The 25,998-nt window shown below is 33.2% G+C and overlaps 1 protein-coding gene across 10 annotated transcripts in view; it reads right to left on the reverse strand.

The window, feature by feature from the left end:
* The window catches only part of NBEA (neurobeachin), a 375,860-nt gene that overhangs the window by 40,219 nt on the left and 309,643 nt on the right, over positions 1–25,998 (reverse strand). For all 10 annotated transcript variants that reach the window (XM_039327273.1, XM_039327274.1, XM_039327265.1 and 7 more), the window contains 3 exons: positions 22,123–22,242; positions 14,216–14,368; positions 4,059–4,226 (listed from right to left, as the gene is read on the reverse strand). In XM_039327273.1, the coding sequence (XP_039183207.1) occupies positions 4,059–4,226; positions 14,216–14,368; positions 22,123–22,242 (441 nt within the window). The remainder of the gene's footprint in view (positions 1–4,058; positions 4,227–14,215; positions 14,369–22,122; positions 22,243–25,998) is intronic.

Raw genomic sequence — 25,998 nt, forward strand, 5'->3', positions numbered from 1 at the left:
TCAGCCATTAATAGACACATAGAAATAAACCATATTTACACACTACTCAAAAGAGACAAAAAAGCAAAGAAGAAAACATTCCTTCCAGCATAAAATACCCCAATAAATAGTGATTAACACTAGACAAACAATCAAACAGAAAACAATCCAGAAAGAAAGAAAAGAAAAGAAAGAAAGAAAGAAAGAAAGAAAGAAAGAAAGAAAGAAAGAAAAAGAAAGAAAGAGGAAGGAAGGAAGGAAGGAAGGAAGGAAGGAAGGAAGGAAGGAAGGAAGGAAGGAAGGAAGGAAGGAAGGAAGGAAGGAAACTATAGCTCCAACAACACTGGCAGGGCAAGCTGCTGTAAATAAAGAGGGAGCAAACCCCACACTCACTTGCACTGATGATATAAAGTAATAAAGGGTAATAAAGTATCTACAAGCAAGCAATCAAGCATAAAGATCATGAAGGACTCCATAGAGCTGTTGTCACATGTCCAAATGGAAATTTGCACACAGCTCATGAATGGTAATGAAAGTACTACAAAGGATATTTCTTTATGCAAATGACTATGTGCCTAAAATAAAAGAAAATAAGAAATTGTATATAAAAACGTTGAAGAACTACATTGTAATCTACATTCAATGTGTCTGCTAATTCTATACATTAATATTCTTACAATCACTATTCTAATGATAGCTGAAAAGGCTAAAAGCATTGGTTGGATTTACAATGAACACCAATAGTTAAGACAATCCCAAACAACATCCAGTGTCCACTGCAACTGCTGTTTACATATTAAACAGGGATACAGACTTTGTAGCAGAGATGTTCTGTCATGTTTCTCCACAGGAGAGGGCTGTCATGGAAAAGTTCATTATCAATTACTGTTGTACAAGTCCAAGATGAGTTAAGCTGTCATAATTTTCTCAGCTAGAGATCCTATGCTGTCAAAGAAAGTCAATTTTTAATCTGACATATGGAAGAAAATTATATCTTATTCTGACCTCTAATTTCGTGACATTTTAATGCAATAGTTGCTGTGGTTAGTGCTGTAACTATGATTTCACCTGTCAAGGAAAAAAAACAAATCAATATCCTTGAGCTATTTATTACATTTTATCTTTTATCTTTACTAAATTTCTTGGTTTTGAAAAAGGGAAACTAGCATTACATCAGCATTCTTATAAATATTATCGGATGAAACTAGAGTTTGCTATGTTTCCAATTTGTGTGTATCTAACAATAGTTCCTTCTCATTCCCCCAACAAAACATCATTTCATTAGACTATAAATAATATTTGGACGTACAGTAGATATAATAATTAAAGAAAAATGATTTGGCTTGCTCTGGATCTTCTTTGGTATACACTACTTCTAATGAAAAAAACCCTAAAGATTATTTTTACCCTGCCCATGATCTCTGATTATACTGTAAGTCATCCTTACAGTTTAACCAGATCTTTAATAGTTTATAAAAAAATAAAGAAAGTATAACTTGGTACATATTTACTGTCAGCACATTCTCTGTTTGGCTTTTTTTCAGAGCATTTCAGATTAAACATATCTCAACCTTATAAAATAAAAATCTGAGGAATAGTTCTAATAAGGGAAAAAATAAACCATGGAAGTAACTGGAAGCATCTATTAATTTGAAATATATAATATATAGGTACAATAATTTAGCATAACGCATAAGATGCAAAGCTAGACCAACATTACCCAACTGGTAACCTGCAGATGTACTGGGATTAAAACTCCAAGAATTTCTAGCTAATGATCCTACCACCTAGGAATTTTGAAGCTGTTTTTTCCAATATACCTGGAGAATATCAGGTTGACTGGATCAGGAGCTTTTACAGCAAGCATTTGGAATATATGAAAATCCAAGCAAGAAATAAAGGTATTCTATACAAAATCAAATAGGTGGCCTGTAAATATGCTAACATTTTTGTCTATTTATCTAAATGACAAAAACATTTTTAAAAACCTTCTTAAATATCTGAATGTAAAAAGGAAGGCAGGATACCCAATTTTACAACCTTTTTGCTATAATTGTTAAGTGAATCGCTGCAAGATATTAAGCGAATCATATGGCCCTTAAGTAAATTCAGTTTCCCTATTGACTCTGCTCGTCAGAAGCTGGTTGAGAAGGTTACAAATGGTGATCACATGATTTCGGGATGCCGCAACCTTCATAAATAAATGCCAGTTTTCAAGTGCCCTATTTTTGATTACATGACTGTGGGGATTATGCAATGATTGTAGGTGGGAGGACCTGTTGTAAGTCACTTTTTAAGTGCTGTTGTAATTTCAAATGGTCACTAAATGATTGGTTGTTATATTTAGGATTACTGGTATCAGAATGAAGTCAAAGTATACACAAACAGAAAAGAATAGAATTCCTAAAAATATAACTTCTTTGGGAGGATCGTTGGAAATGGAGAAATGCTATCCTAAACCTTGTCCTCAAAAATTCTCTTTAAGAAGTTTTCTCTTGATATGTTCATAGTTAATTTATTAGACTTCCTGAAATAAATGAGAGTGAGTTGCACTGGTTTCATTGAGTCTGTTTGAATGATGAATTAAATTTAGATCCAAATCATTTAAAGTATTTATTTGTTAAATTTATATTTTACTTTTCCAATATTAAAATGTAAGATAAAAATATTTAAACTTTTTCAGTGATTGCATGAAAGATACAATCCATACAGTCCTTCAATTACCATGAAATAGGGTTCTAATATCTCATAATGTACAACATAGTCTAAACTGTAGAAATGTTTTAGAAATATAATTAAATATCTAGTTTGTGAGATAATTAAGTAATTAACTGTAAATTTCCAGATTCTTGGTTTTCAGGGAAAATAAGCCACAAGTATTCTACTGCCTTTGTATAAATTATTGCTTGTTTTGCATACAACAGATGGCAGATATCATAGGGCATGGAAGCTTATGTATGCAGCCTCAACACAACCACACTCATCTTGCAGCTGTTGCATCTTCACACTTTTCAACCAAAGTGAATCTTTTTATAGGATGTTTTATATTTCCACGTTAATCTAATAATAATTTTCCTAAAATGAATTGACAAGCTAGGAGACAATACATGGAAGGGCATTCTGCAGAAACCATTTTGGTTTTTTTAAAAGTGCTATAAAATACTATACATACATGCTAAAAGAAACCTGCATGCTTATTCATGTTTGGGCTATTTTATTCAATGTGTATTTATTAATAAATAAACAAAATCAAACATGATTTTATAAATAGTATATATAATAAATGTACCTATATATGGATTTCAAAATGTCCAATTCTTCTAGTTAGTAATTTACTAAACATGTTAGAAAAAACACATAACCTATTTTAACTTCACTTGTTGATTAAATCAATATAACTGTAGAAAATCCAAAGGAATATTTGTAATGTCAGCAACGTTCTCTCATCTATACATCTACATCTTAATAACATATATGTTGATTCATATTACTTCAAAATAGTAATAAATTTTAAGCCACATTTCCATCTTTCACTGCTTTGAATCAATTATTCAAGATACAGATGAACAATTTATGAGACAACAAGCAAGCTTAACCAAGTGCAATTATACAGACACTTGCTTTTTTGAAGTACAGGAAGTCCTGGACTTACAACCACAATTGAGCCCAAAGTTTTTGTTGCTAAGTGAGGCATTTGTTAAGTGAGTTTTGCTCCCATTTTATGACCTTTCTTGCCACAGTGGTTAAGTGAATCACTGTAGTTGTTAAGTTAGTAACATAGTTGTTAAATGAATTTCTGCTTACCCATTGACTTTGTTTGTCAGAAGTTGCAAAAGGTGATCACATGACCACAGGACACTGCAACCATCATAAATATGAACCAGTTGCCAAGTGCTGAATTTTGATCACATGACCATTGGGATGCTGCAATGGTCATAAATGTGAAAAACAGACATAGGTCACTTTTTTCAGAGCTTTTGTAACCTCGATTGGTCACTAAACAAACTGTTGTAAGTTGTGTAACAAAATAACCTATTGTGTAACAAAAAAACAATAATTAATAATTTTAAGATACTTACTTCTCTGAGAACAGGATCAGTGATGCTGTCAAGGTTTATGGAACCTTCATACGTCAAGTAATGGAAAACATTAAGTGCCCGTACTGCTTCTGGCCCTCGTTGCTTATAGCCAAATATGAGATCAATCCACTGGTGAAGCTGACAAGATACAAATTCACTTTCCAGAGCCTAGAAATGAAATCGAGATGAAAAAGGAAAAAAATGCTTCTCATACAAGTATCACTGTCTATTACACTTTTACAAAGCCAATGGCATAACAAGATCGTCTTCTCAGAATTTCCTTTAAAATTCTTAATATGCTTGCTATGAGCTTTCAAAATACACGCTTTTGTGAGCTTTTATTGACATTCAGTTCTTCATATATGCTGTTCGCTCTGTTGAGAGCTTGTTGAGAAGTACAGTACTAAAAATATTTATTTCATGTTATTGAGTCTACAGTAATCATCCAAATCAAAGCATTTTTGATAGAACCCATTGAGACTCAGCTTGAGGGAAACCTGTCACTTTCATTTGCTATTGGTTCAATTGTAAAATTATACATTTTTTCAAAAATTCAAATCTACTTCTCAGGTTCTTTCTACTGTCTCCTGAACCCTGGAGTGACAAAAGGTACTATCACATCTCCTTTCAGTTTTTTCCTCTCAAGGTTATCCATGCTCAAGTCTTTCAATCTCTTTTTGAAGGACTAGTTTTTTTGTTATCTGAGCATCCTTGGTACCATTCTTGGAATCTGTTCCATTTTCTTTGAAACCTTAAAAGTTATGTCAAGACTTGGATACTAGTTAAGTGGGATCTGACCAAAGCAAAATAAACTGGAACTATTATTTCTTATGGCTTGAAACTTAAACTTGGATTGATGCAGTCTAAATAAATAAATATGAAATAAAATTACAGTTGCTTTTTGCATATCATTCTGTTGATTCATATTAAGTTTACAATTAGTATCTCAAAATCTTTTTCATAAAGATTTTAATAACAATAGCAATAATATAGTATAGCAATAGTATTTAATATATACGTGTGTCTCTCTGTGTATATATATATATATATATATATATATATATATACACACACACACACACGCACACACACACACACAAACATACACACACACACACATATATAAGCATTTGAATTTCATTTTTAATGTGTGCCTGTGTGTTCACAGAAAAAGTGACAATAAATCTTATCTTATCTTATCTTATCTTATCTTTGTCTCCTGCTAAATTCCCTTCTGTCACATTCATCCACCTCTTTAAGAAAACATATTCTATCCCTGTCTATTTCCCTGTCTATTTTCAGATTAAAATAAAGGCAGGTTATAAAATTAAGAATACTAATGAGCTTTGTGGTTTCTTAGTTGATATGTAATTCTTCAAATGCAGCAAAAACCTTTGTTCCCAGTCCTAATTCATTAGAATATTTGTTAAAATCAACCTTGTGAGGCAATGGATTTCAATCAGTTTAAAAAGAACTATTGCAGATTAACTTGATTATAGAGCACAAACTGTAAAATTCTAGCTCTTTTATTTCAATTACAGACTATAATTTTACAGTGTGTAAAATTATGCCATTTTTCTACTCTTAACGAATAGTGTAGATGTATATTTAAACCACTGAATTTTAAACAGTACCAGAATATTATGAATTTCATAAAAGGAAACTTGGATGGATAGTGGACAACAAGATTTTGAAGTCTTATGTTTTATTCCTGCCTCAGCCATTTTTTTCAATATTTCTAACATTAACCATTTGATCTCACATTAACCATTCTATACACAGAACATGAGCATGCAGAGTTTTCAGATGGAAATTATTTAGAATAAAAATTCATGTCAGTTTGGCAACAGAAATATAGCCTCGATTGAGTCAGAGCCATACGATTTTATCTGCTAATAGTCTTCCATATTAGTTAGAAAATAACATTACTAGCTAAATATGAGTTAAGAAAAATATATTCTGCAAAAAATTAACTAAACAAAAAACTTACAATCATTTTTTCTTCTTTAATCACTGTTACAATCATATGCCTTAGTAAATGAAAGCTAGAACAACTGCATTTAGTAAATTTTATTTCAGAGTAAACAAATATAGGACTATAGAGAATGGCAGCAATTCTAGGTGTGTATGGGGGGGTGTATGCTCTCATTAAACAAGGTTGTGAGGAGAAGGATGCCAGAATTACATAATTATTATATACAATGAAATTTTTATTTAACAGACCTTGATGCAACAGACTTCAGCTGTAACAGATTCTCCATTGTACATGCAAATGACATAAATGATGCAAATTTGTAATTTGTGATAATAATATTATTGCAGGTAATACAGTCACTGGATGAATAGACAATTATGAATAATGAATACCTCTTCTCTTAATTGATTAATTGGATAAAGGTTTCACTGTCTTTATTAATTATATTTTCTGTTAGGGTGCTGTCACAGAAAAAACTGCACATGTTACTACCAATCTCTTTTGCATGTAGAAGAAGTCATCACAAGTTTATAATCAATAGGCAACTTTATATGGAAATCAACAGTGTACGGGTTGATGTTTTATAGTTTGTTCATAAATGATTCTAACTTAGAGATACAGAATAAGCTGGCCTACTTTTGAATGATATATATTTATTAATTTTTATCTTCTGTTATGTGAACAATTACAGCTTTATTGCAACTTTTGAAGGAACTTTTGAGGATCACATCTAAGGCTCTTGGCAGGTATAGAGACTAAAGTACTGTATTAGGATTATTGAGATGGCTGCTATATGTGAGGGGAATACTGTAGTACTGCATAATAACTTGAACAAAAGAACTTACTGGATTACCTACAGCCATTTGGCCTCATTTAATCAAATAACTGTGATGATCAAAGTATCACATTCAAATGTCATTGTAAAGATAAAATAGAAGGCGAAGTTGGAAAATGTGAAGGACAGGATATGAGTAATATGCATAAATAGATGACTATTTAAGAAGCAAATTGGAAGGGAGACATTATATTGAATATGGACATGATCTTGGATTTCCATAAAATATCTATATATTCCATCTTTCTAAATGACAAGACTAGTATATTAGGTAAAGAAAGACATTTCCTGAATCTGAAAGTATATTTTCTGTTTGTTATATTCAGCACTACAATCTGTAATATACTACAATCTGTGCCTTAAATAATAAAAATATTGTCATAATTAGTCTTGGATTACAACAGGTCATTTCTTGAAATTACAAATACTTGCTTTAAAGGCTTTACTGTGTCTCTGTGTGTTTCACATTACAGTTCTTACCTTGATTTAACATGCTTGGCTTGTTTCTGAACCTGTTTTATTTCAGACTCTCATGCCACCACAAGTCTTCTGGGATCAAAAAGCTCAGCAAGACTACGAAGTCACATCTGTGAAAAGCTTGCTTCCCTTTTTTGTAAACCGGTAGATTATGATTGATGAACCCAGCATTAGGGTAATGTTAGCAAGAACACTTACTGCTTCTGTCCTCTGTGACATCATTGAGGTCAGGCCATAATCATGTTAGCATTGAACACAATGCTTTATTAATGTTTCATGGCTATGTCAGTAGTAATCAGTCTAGCTTGCTATGGATAAATTAAACTAAGCTAACAATTACTGATGTAAAAATTGAATGCTCTTAAAATCCTAAAAGTTACTGAATGTAATCACTCCTCTAGCCTTTTTAATGAGAGCAATCTGCACAGGATTTTCTTTCAATAAGAGATTATTTCTCAGTTAAAACATATAAAATATTCTCATTTAGTTTGCAAAATGCTTTCTAAATTAGATGAGATCAAGTTATTATGCAGTACTACAGTATTCCCCTCACATATAGCAGCCATTGACAAATATAAATAGAACGGAGCTTAATAATATATATCTCACACATGTACACAAAATATGTACACATACTGTTAAATATGAATACATGATTAACTTATGCATGCATGTAAGACATCAGTAATCATCATTGTCTTCTAATTTTCATAAGTGATTATCTGCAAAACTGGGAAAGTCTTGAACAGAGATTTTAAATAAAAATCTCTATAAAAGATTTTTTAAATATGTAAACGTTAAAATGCAACAGCATTTGTAAATATCAGGATCAAAGAATATAAAATAAATCTGGTAAATATTTCATTTTCAAATGAGATAACATAATTTTCCAAATATCTCAGCATTTATGGCATTAAAGGTAATTAAAAATAGGCCTTTATATAGGCCTTGAAAGCTTTGTATCAAAGAAGCGTAACTAAAAGCAAGCATATACTAGGAAAAGTTGACATATTAATATGTCATGACATGAACTTGTAGAATCATAGAATTACAGAGTTGGAAAGGATCTTGGGGGGAAATAGTCCAACTCTCTGTCCAAAACAGGAGTCCTTGTACCACCTTGGGCAAATGGTTGTCCAATCTTTTCTTGAAAACCTCTAGCAATGGAGCACCCATAACTCTGGGAGACAAGCTGTTCCATTGTTTAATAGCTCTCACTGTCAGGAAATTCCTGCTTATTTCCAGGTTGAATCTCTCTCTGATGAGTATCCACGTTTTGCTTCTTGTCCTCTTTCAGGTGCTGTGGAGAATAAATTGATTCTGTATTCCCAGTGGCAATCCTTCAAGTATTAGAAGGCCACATCATGTCTCCCCACAGTCTCCTCTTCATTAAGCTAAACCCACTGAGTTTCTTTAGCCTTTCTTCATAGGAATAAACCTCCAGATTCCTGATCATCTTTGTTCCTCTTCTCTGCACTCTTTCTAGGGCCTTGACATATTTTCTGTATTATAGTGATCAGAACTGGACACAGTATTCCAAATGTGGCATCACCAGTGTCGAACAGAATGATACTATCACTTCCCTTGATCTTGATACTTTTTCTTTGTTGATACTGCAGTTGCAGGATTTTGGTTTTTTTAAATATGTTTTAATTTTTAAAATTTTCCCTATTTTTAAAATAAATTTAATGGATTTTCATTTTTCAGAAAGTATTCTGATAGTTATTGGATTAATTATAAAAAATTGCATTTGGCAATCACAACAAATGAACAGAGGGCAAATGGAAGTTGGGATTTTTACAATACTGTTTAGCAGGAGAGTAGGAAAGAGTATGCTGATTGGTCTTCTGCAGGGATTAGGCATCAAGATAAGTTAGCTACTGGAATGAGTGATGCACGTGAGAAGAGCCATCATGTGTATCAACAAGCTTTCATGAAAATATTATTTATGGATTATATCATTTTAATCATGATGTCATCATGATCGGGGGGGGGGGAGAACATCTGAGATCTATTCCATCTTAGATATCAGACTGAAATCTAGAAGAACCAAAAAAAGTATGCTGTCCATCTAGATATTGACAACATTGTGGCATCAAGTGGAAGTGTTTAGATTCATGTGGCACTGGAAAGCATTATGAGAAAGCCAAACCTGTATAAGAGCAGGAGATTCCACCTGAAGTGAAATGGAGATAGGCTGCTACTGCATAAAATGAAAAATATGGCACAGCTGGAGGAAAGATGACAGATGCTGGGCAGCATCCAGTTAGAAAAGTGTGGAAATTTCAAGAAATAGTACAAGGGACAAGTACTTGTCATATCAATGAGACAAAAAAAAGAAAAGATAAATATAGCAAAGCACCTGAAGACAGGACAAGAAACTAACCAAAGAGACAAGCAACCAAACTAAGGAGAAATTTTCTGACAGTTAGAACAATTAATCAGTGGAACAACCTGCCTCCAGAAACTTCAACACTGGAAGTTTTGAAGAAGAGACTGGAGAGCCATTTTTCTGAAATGGTATAGGGTTTCCTGCCTAAGCAAGTGGTTGGACTAGATGACCTCCAGGATCCCTTCCTCCACCACCACCACTACCACCACCTCCTCCTCCTCCTCCTCCTCCTCATTATTATTATTATTATTATTATTATTATTATTATTACACCAACAATATTTGAGAGAGGGCATATGTATAGGTATTTCTGTGCAAGTACTAGAAAGCTCCAAAATGAGAACTAAGAATTCTTACTTGTTTTTGGAATGCAAATTTTGGTACCAGGAGAGGGAAAACTACAGAGGGGAAAGTATTGGTAATATATAAAAATTAACATACTGAAAAAAAGTCCTAGCTTCCTCTGTAGAATCACTATAGGTGGCAATATCTGTCCACAAATGTAAATTAGATTTAGAGATATATTATCACCCACTGATTAAAATATAAAGGATAATTGTGAGATGTTGAATGAAACCAGGAGTACAAGCAACTTATTTTAATAATTGGAGGTTTCACATAAATTGGGTACATTATGTCTTAGTCATGACAAAGAAACCAAATTTCTAAATAACTTAAATTAACATGCTTTAGAAGATTTGGTTTTTGGAACTTTCCACAGGAGAGCCATCTTTAAATTAAGTCCTAAGATGTGACCAGGATATAATCATTATGAAAACAATAGGAAATGGTAATTATGATACTATTACATTTAGGATGTATGCAAATGTATGACAGTCTTACACAAATCACATTTGACTACAAAGAAGAAGCCATTAATAATGAGAGGATTGATGAAAAAGAGACTGAAAAGAAATGTCAATAGAGCCAAACCTGAAAGCTTATTTTAAACCACTGAAATTGGTTTATTCATCTCTGTAAAAGGGTCCATTGCTGGGAAATGTAGAAGCAAAGAAAGGAATACTGGTAGCAAGTTGGATGAACTTAGTTGCAGTGGTGATGAGTGCATTGGAAGACATGAAAAACCAGTTTAGGAACAGATTGTCCTGGAGAAAATCTATGTGATCAATAAAGCTGACATTGATTTGATGGCACATAATCAATCTATCAACCAACTGAGATTCAACTAAAATATATTCACAATTTAAGACACTCAGACTAATTTAGTATGAACCAACATGGCTTTCTATAGTGTTCAGGAAGCTATAAAACCCAAGAAGCTTTTCTGCAAGAAATGGAAAGTCTGTTGTTATGAGAAGGATAAAAAGAAGATAATATGGGGGGAAAGTGTAAAGTTGTACTAAGAAAAAAATAATAAACTAATTTAAGGAGCATACCATAGAAAGAGATACCATCAGGTAAGAACTTCTTTAAATATATTCAAATTAAAAAGTAAGAAGGAAAGAGGTTGGGCTGTTGGGCTGTTAGATGACAAAGGACTGAAAGTAATGGAGATTGCAGAGAAACTGAATGCGTTGAATTTCTCTTTATTACAGAAAACAATGGATAGATATCTGAGAACCACAGAGATTACTTTGGAGAAACTATGTGATGAGAGATAGCAAAACACGATATAAACTTGACAGAAAGAAAACTTTAGAAAAAATTCCAAACTAGCTCTCTTAACTGTCTTGAGTAAAAGAAGCATGGGGAAAAATGCTGTCAAGTTTTCAAGATCTAGTTAGTATAGCCTATACTAATAAAATACAGCTCCAGAAAGTCTGGAAAGGTTTTGTAGAGTCTGTTTTGTGTCCTGAACTACCACACAGAGCTGACATCAAGTCTGTACTGACTTTCTAGGGGAAAGTGAGGAAAAATAAGAGTAATTGAAACAAACTCAAGAGAAGTTAGCTTGGACCCCCTGAATGAATTTTCCCACACTTCATATTTTCTGTGTTTCTGCTTTTGTGTTTTTCTTTTTCTTTTATTGTATATTGTTACAGAGGCAATGGCAAACCATTTCTGAAAAGCTTCCCAAGAAAACTGCAGGGATTTGTCCAAGCAGTCTCTGAGAACTGAACACATGGAATTGTTGCTTATTAAATATGATTCATGTGCTGAATGAAAGGTTATATTAATTAAATCAATCAAAACAATCAATGCAATTGTCTTCCATTTCAATTTAAAGCTGAGTTTCAAATAAACATAACATTCACTAATGATCTGGGAAAACATAATGACACAAGATTGTATCTGGCAAAGAAACTATAAATATCCTTAATTGCCTTATACCAAATTATATTGATACACATATTTATATTCTATTCTGATCAATTGCTTTTTGCCAGGGAAGTGCTTCATGACCTTAGAAATTTTAAGATGTGTGGACGTCCACTCCCACCATTCTTCAGTCAGCAAGTTACTTTGGGAATTCTGGAAGCCGAAGTCCATACTCCTTAAAGTTGCCAAGGTTGAGGAAGACTTCTCCAGGGACTCAAAAGAAGGCCTTCAGTAGACTTGTCTGACACAAAAAGATATACTCTATTTCTGGAGTAAAATTTCCAATCATCTTGCAAGAGGCCTTTTACAGATGAAATGAGATAGGTGAGACAGGAACCTTATATAATATTTTCATAGAAATCTAATATTGATATAAAAATGCTTAAGAAAGCACTTTCTTTTACAAAAGAGAATGGATGCTACAATACTACTGGATAAATTATGAGGAGCCTCTGTAATGTGTTGATTTATTCAGAGAGAAAGCAGCTCTGGGAAATGCACTTTAACAAGTAAACCTGAAATAGTCTTATTAGATTCAGCACCCATAAATTCTAATTTAGATTATAAAACATAATGGACATAAAAGCATTACATTCAGCCATCTGGGTTTGATGGATAATTTTACATTTATTTTAAACATATATAATTAACTCTTAATATTTTTATTATTTTAATAATGGCTTGAATACATATATAAATATATAATATATAATTTGTAAAGTAAATGTAGAAATGTTATCATAATTTATTTCTATATTTACAATGCATGCCTACTCAGCAGCAAATCATGTGTATAGTGAAGCTTATTCCTGGGAAAAGGTGCACTGAACTGTATTTCACTTGTGTGAAATGGTATAGGGTTTCCTGCGTGAGCAGAGAGTTGGACTAGAAGACCTACAAGGTCCCTTCCAGCTCTATTCTAATTGATTGAGTGTATCCTTTATATCATGGATGTCAAAGTCGCCAGGTCATGTGATGTGTCGCGATGTATCGCAACTTTTCTGGCATTGCTGTAGCTGGGGTGGGCGCGGCCTCTGTATGATGCAACTGGCCTGTGGGCTTGCAGTTTGACACCCCTGCTTTATGTAGTTAACTTTGGGATTTTTGGAAAAGCACTGTTGGGATTATATAATTAATATTTGTTAAATGTTTGTCTGTAAAATTTATATCACGACTTTCATTCAGGACCTCCAGGTTCCTGCTTCCTCCTGCCAATTTTCCCCACAATACAGTACATTAGAGAAAGATTGATTGAGAGAGTGTGACTTGCTTAACGACACTAATGAGTTTCTGTGGCTGAGAAGGACCAGAATTTGGTCTTTTCAGTCTTTCCTTTACCACTCCACCATACTGGTTAGGAAAGTATTGTTTTATATGTATGATAAAATAACTAGCAAATAATATTGTATCCCCAAAAACAGTTTCCAGAGGTGTATCTATTAATTTTTTTGCAGAGAAAGCAACAGAGTCTTGTGGCACTCTTAAGATAAAAAAAATATAATTTTATGTATGTGTGTTAATATACAGAGAACAATTCAGCTTGAAAGGCCAGCGAAGCAGCTACATGCATACACATATACGCAAGGAAAGCAGTTTGAACAAGTTTATTCCTGACTATATGTATTTTTATATTTGCCTTTCTAAATGTAGTATTTGTATTGGCACTTTTTCCATTTTTACTACTATAACTTTTCTGATAAATATATTTTCCTTTGTACTGCTTTGATTAGAGGGTTTTAATCACAATATTCAGAAAAACATGGAGTTTGAGGTATAATTGTGTTTCATTTGTTGATTAAACTGAGACTGAATTAGATATGCATGTATATAATGCTAATACTTTTCTATAATAATCCTAACCGATAATATTTTTTGTACTGATCTTTTTTTTCAGGAAATCAATGGAATTTTTATTAGGGATTGTAAGAACTGTAAGAACCTTTATCAGGTTGAACAAAATAATTAAATTTATCACAGGAATTATGGCTTTATCATAAGCCTACACTAAGGAAATTCCAATGAAAATCGTTGAATAAGCCCAGTAGTGTTAATACAAGACAGTTGCAATCAAATAACTCCTTTGTGTGTTTTTGCCTTTATATTTTCAGTTGTTGCTTTACAGTGAATAAAAACAAGGCTATATTAGCTTATACATCCTGTGGAGTTGTTAGCAAACTTGATTTAAAAAAAACCCTTACCATTCTATTGATGCGGACAAAGTCTTCAGGCTTCTTGGCCCAAGGGGGAAGCTCAACATCATTCACAATAGTTTCATCTTCTCTGGCTCCAAAATTATATCCATTACTGTTGACAAACATTTCTGGCAGGTAGTAAAACTCTGGAATTAGTTCCTGTTTACAAAAGAAACAAGCTTTATTATTCATCATGCAAAATCTGCAGTTTTTTGCACAGACAAAATTATTCAAGTAATCTTATTTTGTTGCATTTAATTTTGAAGTTCAACTTTGTTTCATTGCTTACTACATTACATTTGTATGTTTAAAACATCTTAAGTAATTTCTCTATTGATAGATATGTTCCGGTCTTGAATGGTGGACCCATTTCTAGGGAATTGGCAAATCTTTTTCTTAACTTTCAAAAGGAGAAAAAAAGAGGACTTCTATAACTATATACCAAATAATTTCTCCTTATTACCAGATAAAACAAAAAAAGTTTACTATGCAGCCAGACCGTGAGATTTAGAAAAAAATGTGTTGCTTAGTAGAACATGAGGTTATCAATAACTAATCATGCATAATAAACCCATTCTCATTTTTTTGGGTAAACCAGGAGATAAGGCTCACATAATGGCTTCAGCAAAGTACTCAACCCTCTCTTCTTTAACCAAACCCATTCTATTTAGTAAAAAAAATATCATCCTATGAAGAGGGCTAGGTCAGTGATGGCGAACCTTTTAAAGACCGAGTGCCGAATAATGTTAGACAAATTATCAACTTATTAGAATATTTAGATAAAAATAATCAGGTTTCTGCAGGATTGATATTCTTAGATGCTGAAAAAGCTTTTGACCAGTTGAACTGGCAATTTATGTTAAGATTAATTGAGAGAATGAATTTTGGAGAAAAAATTTTACAAGCTCTTTGTGTTATTTATCAAAAGTAAACGGCACAACTCATAGTTAATGGGGGTTTATCAGAGGTGTTTTTAATAGAGAAGGGGACTAGACAGGGTTGTCCATTGTCACCATTGCTGTTTGTCTTAACTTTGGAAATTTTGTTGATTAAAATTCGAGAATCACAGCAAATAAAACGAATAGAAGTTAATAAAAAAGAATATAAATTAAGGGCTTTTGCAGATGACTTAGTTGTTAGTTGTTTATCTCAACCTACTTATTCTGTAGTAGAGTTATTACAATTGATATATCAGTATGGACAGGTTTCGGGTTTTAAAATTAATAATAATAAGACTAAAATATTGCCTAAAACATGACTAATTTGGATAAGGAGACCTTGGTTAAGTTGACAGATTTTGAGGTTGTCAATAAGGTAAAATATTTGGGGGTTATTTTATCTGTTTCTAATGCAAAATTGTATAAAAATAATTATGAAAGGCTGTGGGTCAAAATACAAAGAGATTTGGAAAATTGGGAGAAGCTGCAATTATCTCTTTTGGGAAGAATTGCGGCGATTAAAATAAATGTTCTGCCAAAGTTTCTTTTTTTATTTCAAATGATACCCATTTTAAAGAATGAGGTTAATTTAAATGAATGGCAGAAAGGTATCAATAAATTTATTTGGGCAGGGAAAAAAACAAGAGTAAAACTTAAAATTATACAAGATATTCATGAGAGAGGTGGACTCAAGGTACCGAATTTGAAATTGTATTATGATGCTGTGGTTTTAACATTAATTAGTGATTGGGTTTATTTAACAAATGTAGAAATACTCCTCTTGGAGGGTTGGGATTTACTTTTTGGATGGCATGCCTATTTAATTTTTAATAAAAAGGTTGATAGGGTTTTTAAATCTCATATTATAAGGATTTCTTTACTTCGGGTTTGGAAGAAATATTATAGAAGTGATTTTAAAATTCCACTATGGGCCATACCGTGGCATGCGATAGAAAGGATAAGGAGAGGAGTCAAGATGGATAGTGTTTCTTATGCACAATTACTTAGATGGGATGGTAAAAACTGGCAATTAAAATCTCTGGAAGATTTAACACAAGAAAATATTATTTATTTATGGTTTCATTATAGACAAATAGTGGAGAGGTGGAAGATAGATAGTAATGTGGGTTTGCTTAGAGAAGATGAGAATTTGTTAAAACAAATAAAAGATCAAAGACGAACTCATATTAAGAGAATTTATGGGGTGTTAGTAGAATTGGATTCAGAAGCAGAATTAGTTAAAGAATGTATGGTTAAATGGGCACAAAATTTTGATGAACCGGTTTTATTAGATACCTGGGAAATTATTTGGGTGAGGAATGTTAAATTTACACAAGCCCAAAATTTAAGGGAAAATTTTTACAAAATGTTTTATAGATGGCACCTTGATCCACAAAAAATGTCTCGTATGTATCCTGACTTGCAGCCTAAATGTTGGAGATGTGGATGTTTGGATGCTACTTATTATCATATCTGGTGGTCATGTAAAAATATAAAAGCTTTTTGGATTAAGATATGGTGGAATATTCAAAGAATTTTTAGAAGAAGGGTAAAATTTACCCCACAATTGTTTTTGTTAGGTATTGTTTCTGATTGTGATAGTAAAGAGACTATATTGATGTTAAATTTAATTACAGCGGCTAGGTTGTTAGTAGGGCAATGTTGGAAGAAGGAATCTTTGCCTACTTTGCAAGAGTGGTTTCTTAAAGTTTCTTATTTGGCGGAAATGGCAAAGATTTCGGCTTTCTTGAAAGATCAATCGCAAGAGAAGTATTTTTTGGTATGGAAAAAATGGATAGATTTCATACAATATAAGTTGGATATAAAAAATATTATTTAGTTTTTGAATAATTTATATTTAAAATTTAAGATATTTTAGACTTTTTTCTTTTTTTAATTTTATTTTTATTTTTATCTGATTTCTTCTTTTTCTGTTTCTTTTTTCCTTCCTTCTCGTATTTTCTTTTCATATATATATATTGTTATTAATTATTTTATAATTTGTTTAATTAATGTATTTAGATTTGCTTATGGTTTATATGTGTTTTAGGATCTTTTTTAAAAATTTAATTAAGCCTGTATTCAGCTCTGGGAAGGTTGGGGGAGGGTAGGAGAGGGTTGGGAGTGTTCGGGGAAGAGAATTGTTCTGTAAAACTTAAAAATTTTCAATAAAAAAAAAGACTGAGTGTCCAAACTGCAACCCAAAATCCACTTATGCATCGTCGAGTGCCGGGTGGGTGTGGTCCATTGGCTGGGTGTGGCCAATTGGGTGGGCATGGCTGCAGTGGTAATGGCAGACTGGATGGGACTAAAAAGTTCAATCAATCAATTCCAACTTTGCAAGAACTTTTTTTTTCCCACGAGAAGTTGAAATTGACTGATTGAACCTTTTTTTTTTGCACATGGCGGTGTAGGCCTAAAGCGAAAAGGTTTTATAAAATCCAGCTGAAGGCCCAGGACTGGGGCAACGGTGCGCATGCCCACAGAGAGGGCTTTGAGTGCCGCCTCTGACACCTGCGCCATAGGTTCGCCACCACTGGGCTAGGTAAATCATTTAAATCACAACCCCATTCTTGAAATCCAATGTCAGGGGAGGGTAGAAAAGACCCTGCCATTACCTAAGAGATGGATAATGGATAAGCATAAATATTAAGGGCTGAGGCATGCATTCAATTCCCAAGCTCCAGACTGAGATGAAAGAGGGAATGTAAGAACAGACAAGCCTTCTTCCCTTGCTCTGGGTTCTAATTCATCCCCTTCCCCTTCAAAAGCTGACAAGCTTATAGACACTACTGATATTTGAGGGATCTTTGACCACTGGATATTGTATATGAAATTGATGAATCCAGGAAACTTGAACATCATCATCAGCATTTCCTAACGTGTCAGACATTTCAGTCAATTATATTTTTTAGTCTTCCCTGTCAGAGTCTGGAATCTAAAACACATTCCATTCCATTCCATCTTTTACCTTTCACAACACATGGTTGTCCAGCTTTCACTTGGAAATTATCTATAATTATCAGACTATTTTGACTATTGGAAGCTAATTCTAACATTCAAGTAGAATTTGCATTCCAGCAACATTATTCCATGTCCTATATTTCAGGTGATATTTTTCTACACAATATTTGATATTTAAAAAAATGTAGATTGCCCCAGTTTCCAGGATAAACATGTGAATTCCCTCGGCCCTCTCTTCAGAGGTCTTGGTTTTCTTCTCTTGCACATGTTCCACTTTTACTGAATCTTTCTTAAAATGTGGCACACATAGACAAAGTACTTGTGGATTCAAAATTGGATCGAACAATTCCTTAACAATAGCCTTTCATATTTTGCATGGTTAATAGAACAGTTTACATTCCTGACAATAAACCTTTATATGTATTTTATGTGTATTTTTATAGTGGTCTTTTAGATCTAGAACATCAAGTTCTAAGGAACTGTTCTGAGGTGGTGCAGTGGTTAAAATGCAGTACTGCAGACTACTTCTGCTGACTGTCAGCTGCCAGCAGTTCACAAGTTCAATTCTCATCGGCTCAAGGTTGACTCAGCCTTCCATCCTTCCAAGGTCGGTAAAATGATGACTCAGATTGTTGGGGGCAAAATGCTGACTCTGTAAACTACTTAGAGAAGGCTGTAAAGCACTGTGAAGTGGTACATAGTCTAAGTGTTATTGCTATTTCTTGGCTTCTTACATAGCACTAATGTGGCTTTTTTGTTGCCATTCTGTTCTGTATTATATATCTTTTATATATAATATGGTGTTTTGCTTTGCTACCATTTTGAATTTCATTTGGAAAATTGTAGAAGCTTCTAAAATAAATAAACCCAATATCTTATTTTTTAAATTGTCACCTTTCTTCTACTGTATAGTAAAAGAATGCAAATTTGTAATATTTAATAAATAGCTACTTTTCGTGTGACTTTTTTTGTTAAAAAATAACAAAGATACAAGTTTTAAAAGGGTAAAAATATTATAATAGTCATTTTATTTTATTTTATTCATTTATTCACATTTTATTCATCAAATGTATATGGCCAACTTTATATGATCTATTTTAAATGTGTTCTCTAGTTTGTTTAATTTAATATGTCTAAAACATGCAATTTTATATCCAGAAATTAAACCCAATGCAGATATTTTCACTTAATATATTTCCATTGAATTTTCAGGTCTCTATTCTCTTTATTCTTTTCTCTGCCATATTCAAAGTGATCTCCTGGTAACCATTATTTTAATAATCATCTTGGCTGATGGGAGGAGGGTATCATTCAGTTATAAGAATGCCCATTACCCTTATTAATTTACAATATGTCATCTTAGCTACATCTTGTTCTGGCCACCTTTTCTGATTTGTAGCCTTGTCCAAGAGCAATATAATATGTTTGAGAGGCATTCAAAAACTAGTTTTTGAACATTATATTTCTGCACTTTAGAGTGGCGTCTTTCTAAAGTAACATTACACTAGCTTCTTTATTACTCTATAAAGCATCTTTACAAGTATTTTTTAACTATACTTCTTAATGCAGGATAGTCTAACATACTAATTTATCAATTAGGGTAGTATGTGTATTTTGTTCCTAAGTAATTTTCTGCTTTTGAAAATTAAAATTAATATCCAAATTCATATGCAATGGTTTCTTATGAAAATGGTAGGTGTAAACCTTAATCCTGAAATTTAAGGGAATCAAGTCAGTACACTACAATTGAAGTCTGTAACAAATGTTAATATGCTGTTTTGCAAAAGAAAAAATAAGTAATTCAGTTTACATCAGAATATCAACCTATCCTGGTTTAAGGAAAAATATGATTTCCTACACAATATTCAAAACTGTTTAAGGCATTGCTGTAACTGTCAACAACAAAGAAATACATAAGCCAAAAGAAAATTAATATTTATCTATGAATTATTTGTCTGCCTACATGCAAATTTAAAATCATAATTTAAATTTATAAAACATTTCATGTAATATAATAGTGAAATACTTGACTAGATGACCTATGAATCTATTTAGTCAACTGCTTGGGTTTTTATTGATGAAAGGCAGTCACAAGGTTCCCAAATCTGGAATTCAAACAGAGTACTGTGCTTCAACATAAACTTAAATAGTGGATTGTCCTATGTTATAAACGACACATGATAGACTTTCTGGAAATCTAAAATAATGGAAACCTCCATTAAAATAATAATAATAGTGGAAACTTCCTTATCATTTCTCATTGCATGATAGGAGACAATGGGATATATGAAACTGAGGCACCCATCTGCTTGTTCTTAAAATATCAAGTCAAGGTTGGATTGGATAATATATATGTCATTTCCTTTTCAAATACAGAAACATATAATTTATATGTATGTATGTATGTATGTATGTATGTATGTATGTATGTATTCTGAACTTGTTAAGTTTGCAAAATGTATTAAAGATTTATACATAGATCAGAGAACCATGCTTGTAGTATTTGTAATAAACCATTACAAAATAATCTATTACATGCAGCTTTTGCCTGGGTAAACAGCTTTCATAAACTAGATGGATGCTTCATGTTAGTATTTACTTTATATATTTAGAGTGAATCTTAGTGGAAAAAACAGATGGCTAATAAATACTTCTGATAAGAAAACCTTGCATTTTGTCTTTCTAAAAGGACTGCTACATTAAATCAAAGTTTCATGCCAATCATTACTTTCACAAGATGTGAACACAAAAGGATTTCAGCCTCCAGAAATATGCATAGATTCTCCTCTCCACATGCATAGTTCTTTCTACCAAACTGGGATATTATATTATTCTTCTATTTTAAAGTTCAATGATAAAATATAACACTAAAATATATTCTTTATTCTTCATTTGAAAAAATGTGTATTAATTCACATATTGCTATTGATGATTGCAGGTCAAAAACCATACCTTCCATGTTGTGCTAATTATATATTGGGGAACATAGATTTCCAATGGAATCCAAACAATAAAAGAACCTAGTAAAGTTTTATGAGTTTACTTGTCTTTTGTTCAACCAATTATTCTTAACTTCTAAGTCAGAGCAGAAATTCAATACATAAATAATGTAATTCCTAATAGCATTAGTATGGATAGACTTCTAACTTATAGGAGCCTTCAGAAACAATTCTAACAATATATATTTTTAAAAAAAGACTAAAAGGGATTTACAATAAGTGTAAACAATTTCAATATATCTTCTGATTTCAAGCAAGTATATAATGATACAATTGAATGAATAAAGATATTTATTTATCATTTTAAAAAAATGCTGTTTATGTAAGTATATATTTTTATGAGATTTCTAGACTGCCAACTAATTGAAACTGAGAGGACCTTATTTTTTAATATAAAGCAAGAAACTTGGGTTTCATAGTACAATAAAAAAACTTATAAAATCCATTTATGCAAGAATGAGTGCATGGCAATACTTCAAAAAGCATCCTTGTTCTCTAGTCGTTTCCATGTATTATGTAGATATAAGTTTAATCTAATGTGTATTGTTGCATAATATCCGGAGGCACAATGAGGTAAAAGCTGAGGCTTACACAAAACATACATTTTAAATGTATCTTGTCATTAATGCTTTATTAATTGCCCCAGGCAAAGGAAAATTCATGCTAGAAAAGCTATAACAATATAACACTTTAAGGTCACATCCAATCTTGCTATATTTATGGAATGGGCCAAATATTAACAGCAGGAAAAAACAATTTATTGGGCTTTTCTCCAGTCTGTGATTATTTGATTTAAATTGGGATAGAATTCTTTATTTATTTGATCAGGAACAAAAGATCTTTTAATGGCTCAGATATTGGTAAAGCTTGTATTCATCATAGTATGTAAAATAGGCATTTAAAAATGATGATATCATTGCACTTTCTTTTCTGTGTATGTGAAATACAACCTCCCCTCCATTCTGCAATTGTAGCATATAATCATACTGACAGCCATCCAATTACTTCTTACTTTGACATCTGAAGTGTCTCGTTGGCTATTCCTCCATGATCTTGCCACTGAAGAAAAAGTTCGATCCGGATGATCAAATTTACCATCATTTGCATTGAGGAAGAAAGTTGTAAAAGGCTCCTACCATTAAAAAATGAGACAGAGAAAGTACCGTAAGAAGCCAAGTGGTAAAAGCAGTAATAGGATTAAATTTTACAATTAATTAGGAAACAATTAATAAGCACTTTGTATCAAATCATTGCATGTTTCATTTTTTTGATATGACTAATAAAGCACAATAAAAAGCACTATCTGAATCAGAGAATGGAAAGATTCCTATAAGTCTTGTACATTACATAGTCATAAGTATTCTAAATAATCCAAGAATATTTTTTATATTTTTATATGATTTTTGGATAATTCTTTGAGAAGAATTATCTCTATCCAAGATCATATAAATGAAGAAAGGAAATGTATTAGAGTAGAGTAGAGTAGAGTAGAGTAGAGTAGAGTAGAGTAGAGAGAGTAGAGTAGAGTAGAGTAGAGTAGAGTAGAGTAGAGTAGAGTAGAGTAGAATAGAATAGAATTGGAAGGGACCTTGGAGATCTTCTAGTCCAGCCCCCTGCTCAAGCAGGAGAACCTATACCATCTTGGACAGGTGATTGTCTGCTTTCTTCTTTAAAATCTTTAGTGATGGGACGCCCACAGTTTCTGGAGACAAGCTGTTCCACTGGTTGATTGTCCTCACTGTCAGGAAGTTTCTCCTTAATTCCAGGTTGCTTCTCTCTTTAACCAGTTTCCAATCATTGTTTCTCATCCTTTCCTCTGGTGCTCTGGTGAACGTGACCCCCTCTTCCTTGTGGCAGCCCCTCAGATACTGGAACACTGCTATCATGTCTCCCCTATTTCTTCTTTTCTTTAGACTAGCCAAACCCAAGTCCCGCAGCCATTCTTCATATGTTTTAGTCTCCAGGCCTTTGATCATCTTAGTTGCTCTTCTCTGATTTTTTTTACCAAACTCTCAACATCTTTTTTGTGATTGGTACCAAAATTGGCTGCAGTATTCCAGGTGTGGTCTTACTAGGGTTTTATAAAGCAGTACTAATACTTCGCATGATCTTGATTCTATGCCTCTGTTTATACAACCCAGAATTTTATTAGATTTTTTGGTTGCTGCTGCACATTGCGGGCTCATAGTCAAGTGATCGTCCACTAGCACTCCAAGGTATCTCTCACAGTTACTGTTTTTAAGCCAAGTCTCGCCCAATCTGTACTTGTACCTTTGATTTTTCCTGCCTAAATGTAAAACTTTGCTTTTCTACACATTGAAACTCATTTTGTTGGATAGGGCCCATTGTTCAAGTTTGTCTAGATCTTTTTGGATCCTGAGTCTGTCTTCTGGGTGTTGGCTACTCCTATCAGTTTGGTATCATCTGTAAATTTGATGAGTTCCCCCTCAATTTCCTCATCTAAGTCACTTATGAAGATATTAAAGAGTACTGGGCCTAAAATGGAACCTTGTGGTACCCCACTGCTTACTTCTGTCCATGTGGATGTAGTGCCATTTAGGACTACTTGTTGAGTATGGTTGTCAGCCAGCTACAGATCCATCTGGTGGTGATGTTGTCTATTCTACCTACTATGTACAGTATGTTCAAATATTTCAAGTTTTAAACAATGAAATAGAGCAGCAAATATTAATAATTTCTAAAAAGTGATTTCAGTGAAAGCAATTTAAGAATGAGTTTTTCACCCACCGAAATAGATATGAAACTCCTTAATTGGGAAGAATTCTCCAAAAATTATATATGTCATTAAATGCAGTTTCAAATGTAAGTTCAGTACTTTGGTTTCATATTTTTAATAAGAAAGGAAAAATCTCTTCTTAATAGTTATTTCAGAATGCTTCTGGTGAAACAAAATAATCTCATTTTTTATATCAGGCTCCTGTTACCCCCTTTCAGCAATGAAATCTGCAGTTACCAACTATTACTGTGATTTCTCAGTTTTTCAGTGAAAAGCACAATAAAGCTGTTGTGTGAGCTTTAAAAAGCTGAAAGTATTGAAATAAGAAAACAAAACATCCCTCAACCTATAATTTAAAAGAAAATCCTGGCATACCACTTGTAAATAAACCCACCCATTTAATATCATTGATCCCCCATTTCACATCATCCCTCATCTTTCTTATCTACTAAGTGCAAACTCTAGGCATGAAAATATTATTTACCACTATTGTAAAGGGTAAAGGATATCTCAATACTGTTCTGAATTGCAGCAATGCTCTAGTATACTGGATTTGTTTGCAAATCCATCTAGCCAAGTGACTTTAATGGAATTCACACTTAAATTTAAATACAAAATGTTTCCATAATTTGTGCCATAGTCCAGAGTATTAGGTATACTTGCTGACTTGAGTTATTTATAAAAATAGTAAGGGATATAAATACATAAATAAAAATTAAAACACTATAGAATAATATCCTTAGTATAATAACTTATAAGAAGGATGCTCCAGAGATTCATCACCAGGGCCATACGGAGGAATTTTTGAAGCATTTAGAGCAGTGGTTCTCAACCTGTGGTCCATAGACTCCTGGGGGCCTGTGATGTTGTTACATGTTATGATTTAAATCTTGAGTTAAGTCTTGGGGGGTCCATGGCCATGGTCTGTGGCCACAAAAGGTATTTAAAGAGATCCATAGTGAACAAAAGGTTGAGAACCACTGATTTAAAGGATAAAATTGCTTGGATTTCTTCACAGTTGGATCCTGTGTGTGGTGCAAGTTCTACAGAGATGCTCAGGGAATGGACTTAGTTATTTAGGAATTATTTGATTCTTTTGGACCTGAGGAAGAGGACAGGGTCCTGTGGAATGCAAATGCCATTACCTGCAAATTAGATTCATGTCCCTCCTTACTGGTTAAGACCACCTGGGAACCCTACCATGCTGGACAATTTTCTCCCAATCTCCCACCTTTCTAGGAAAGATGGTTGAGAAGATGGTGGTGTTGCAATTCCATAGGACTTCCAAAGAAAAGGATTATCTGGGCTCTTTTCAGTCAAATTTCATGCCCTGATAGAGGACTGAAACATCAGTGGTTGCATGCATGGAAGATGCAGGAGCGAGGGTGCAGGTGGTGCATTTATCCTTGCTTTCCTTGGCTTCTCTGTGGCTTTCAATACCATTGACCATGGTATCCTTTTGGGCTGACTTAGGGAGTTGAGAGTGGGTGGAACAATTTTGTGCTGGTTCACTTCCTTCCTCTGAGGCCGATCCCAATCAGTGTTAACAGGGAACAAGAGTTCCAGCTCATGGCCCCTCATTTGTAGTGTGCCATAAGACTTAGTGCTCTCTCTGCTCCTTTTTAACATCTACATGAAGCCGCTGGTTGAGATCATCTGTCACAATGTGATGAACCATCACCAACAAGGTGATAATATCCAGCTATATATCTCTGTCCCAGGTGAAGTGAGTGATGCAGTGGATGTCCTGAATATCTTGCCTGCCCAACTTCATGGCAGTTGGACCAAAGAAATGAGAGGCCTGTAAGAAGCTCCATTTTTTTGTCATGCCCTACTTTTCTGTTTTAGGCATATATTGTCATCTGAGATTGAATATTAAACAGAGTGGAAGAACAAGAAAGAAGAGGTGTATTTTGCTTCCATATCTAGGCTGTAGCAGTAAGGAGAGATGACTAAAAGGTCACAGTAAAAAACAAACTTTGGGAGGAACGTCTCTGCGGCTAACTATCTTTTGTCAAGAATTTTATATTTCAGTTATGGCAGCCCTAGTTTATCCTTCCCATTCTGTTTTTTTTTTTAATCAAGATGGCCTTTGCCTCTGTATTCTTAGGCAAGTGACAAAGGGGGGATAACACTCTGTTAGGAAAATAT

This window comes from Crotalus tigris, unplaced genomic scaffold, assembly GCF_016545835.1.
Source record: "Crotalus tigris isolate CLP2741 ecotype Arizona unplaced genomic scaffold, ASM1654583v1 scf7180000024359.8030256, whole genome shotgun sequence".
NCBI classification, from domain to species: domain Eukaryota; kingdom Metazoa; phylum Chordata; class Lepidosauria; order Squamata; family Viperidae; genus Crotalus; species Crotalus tigris.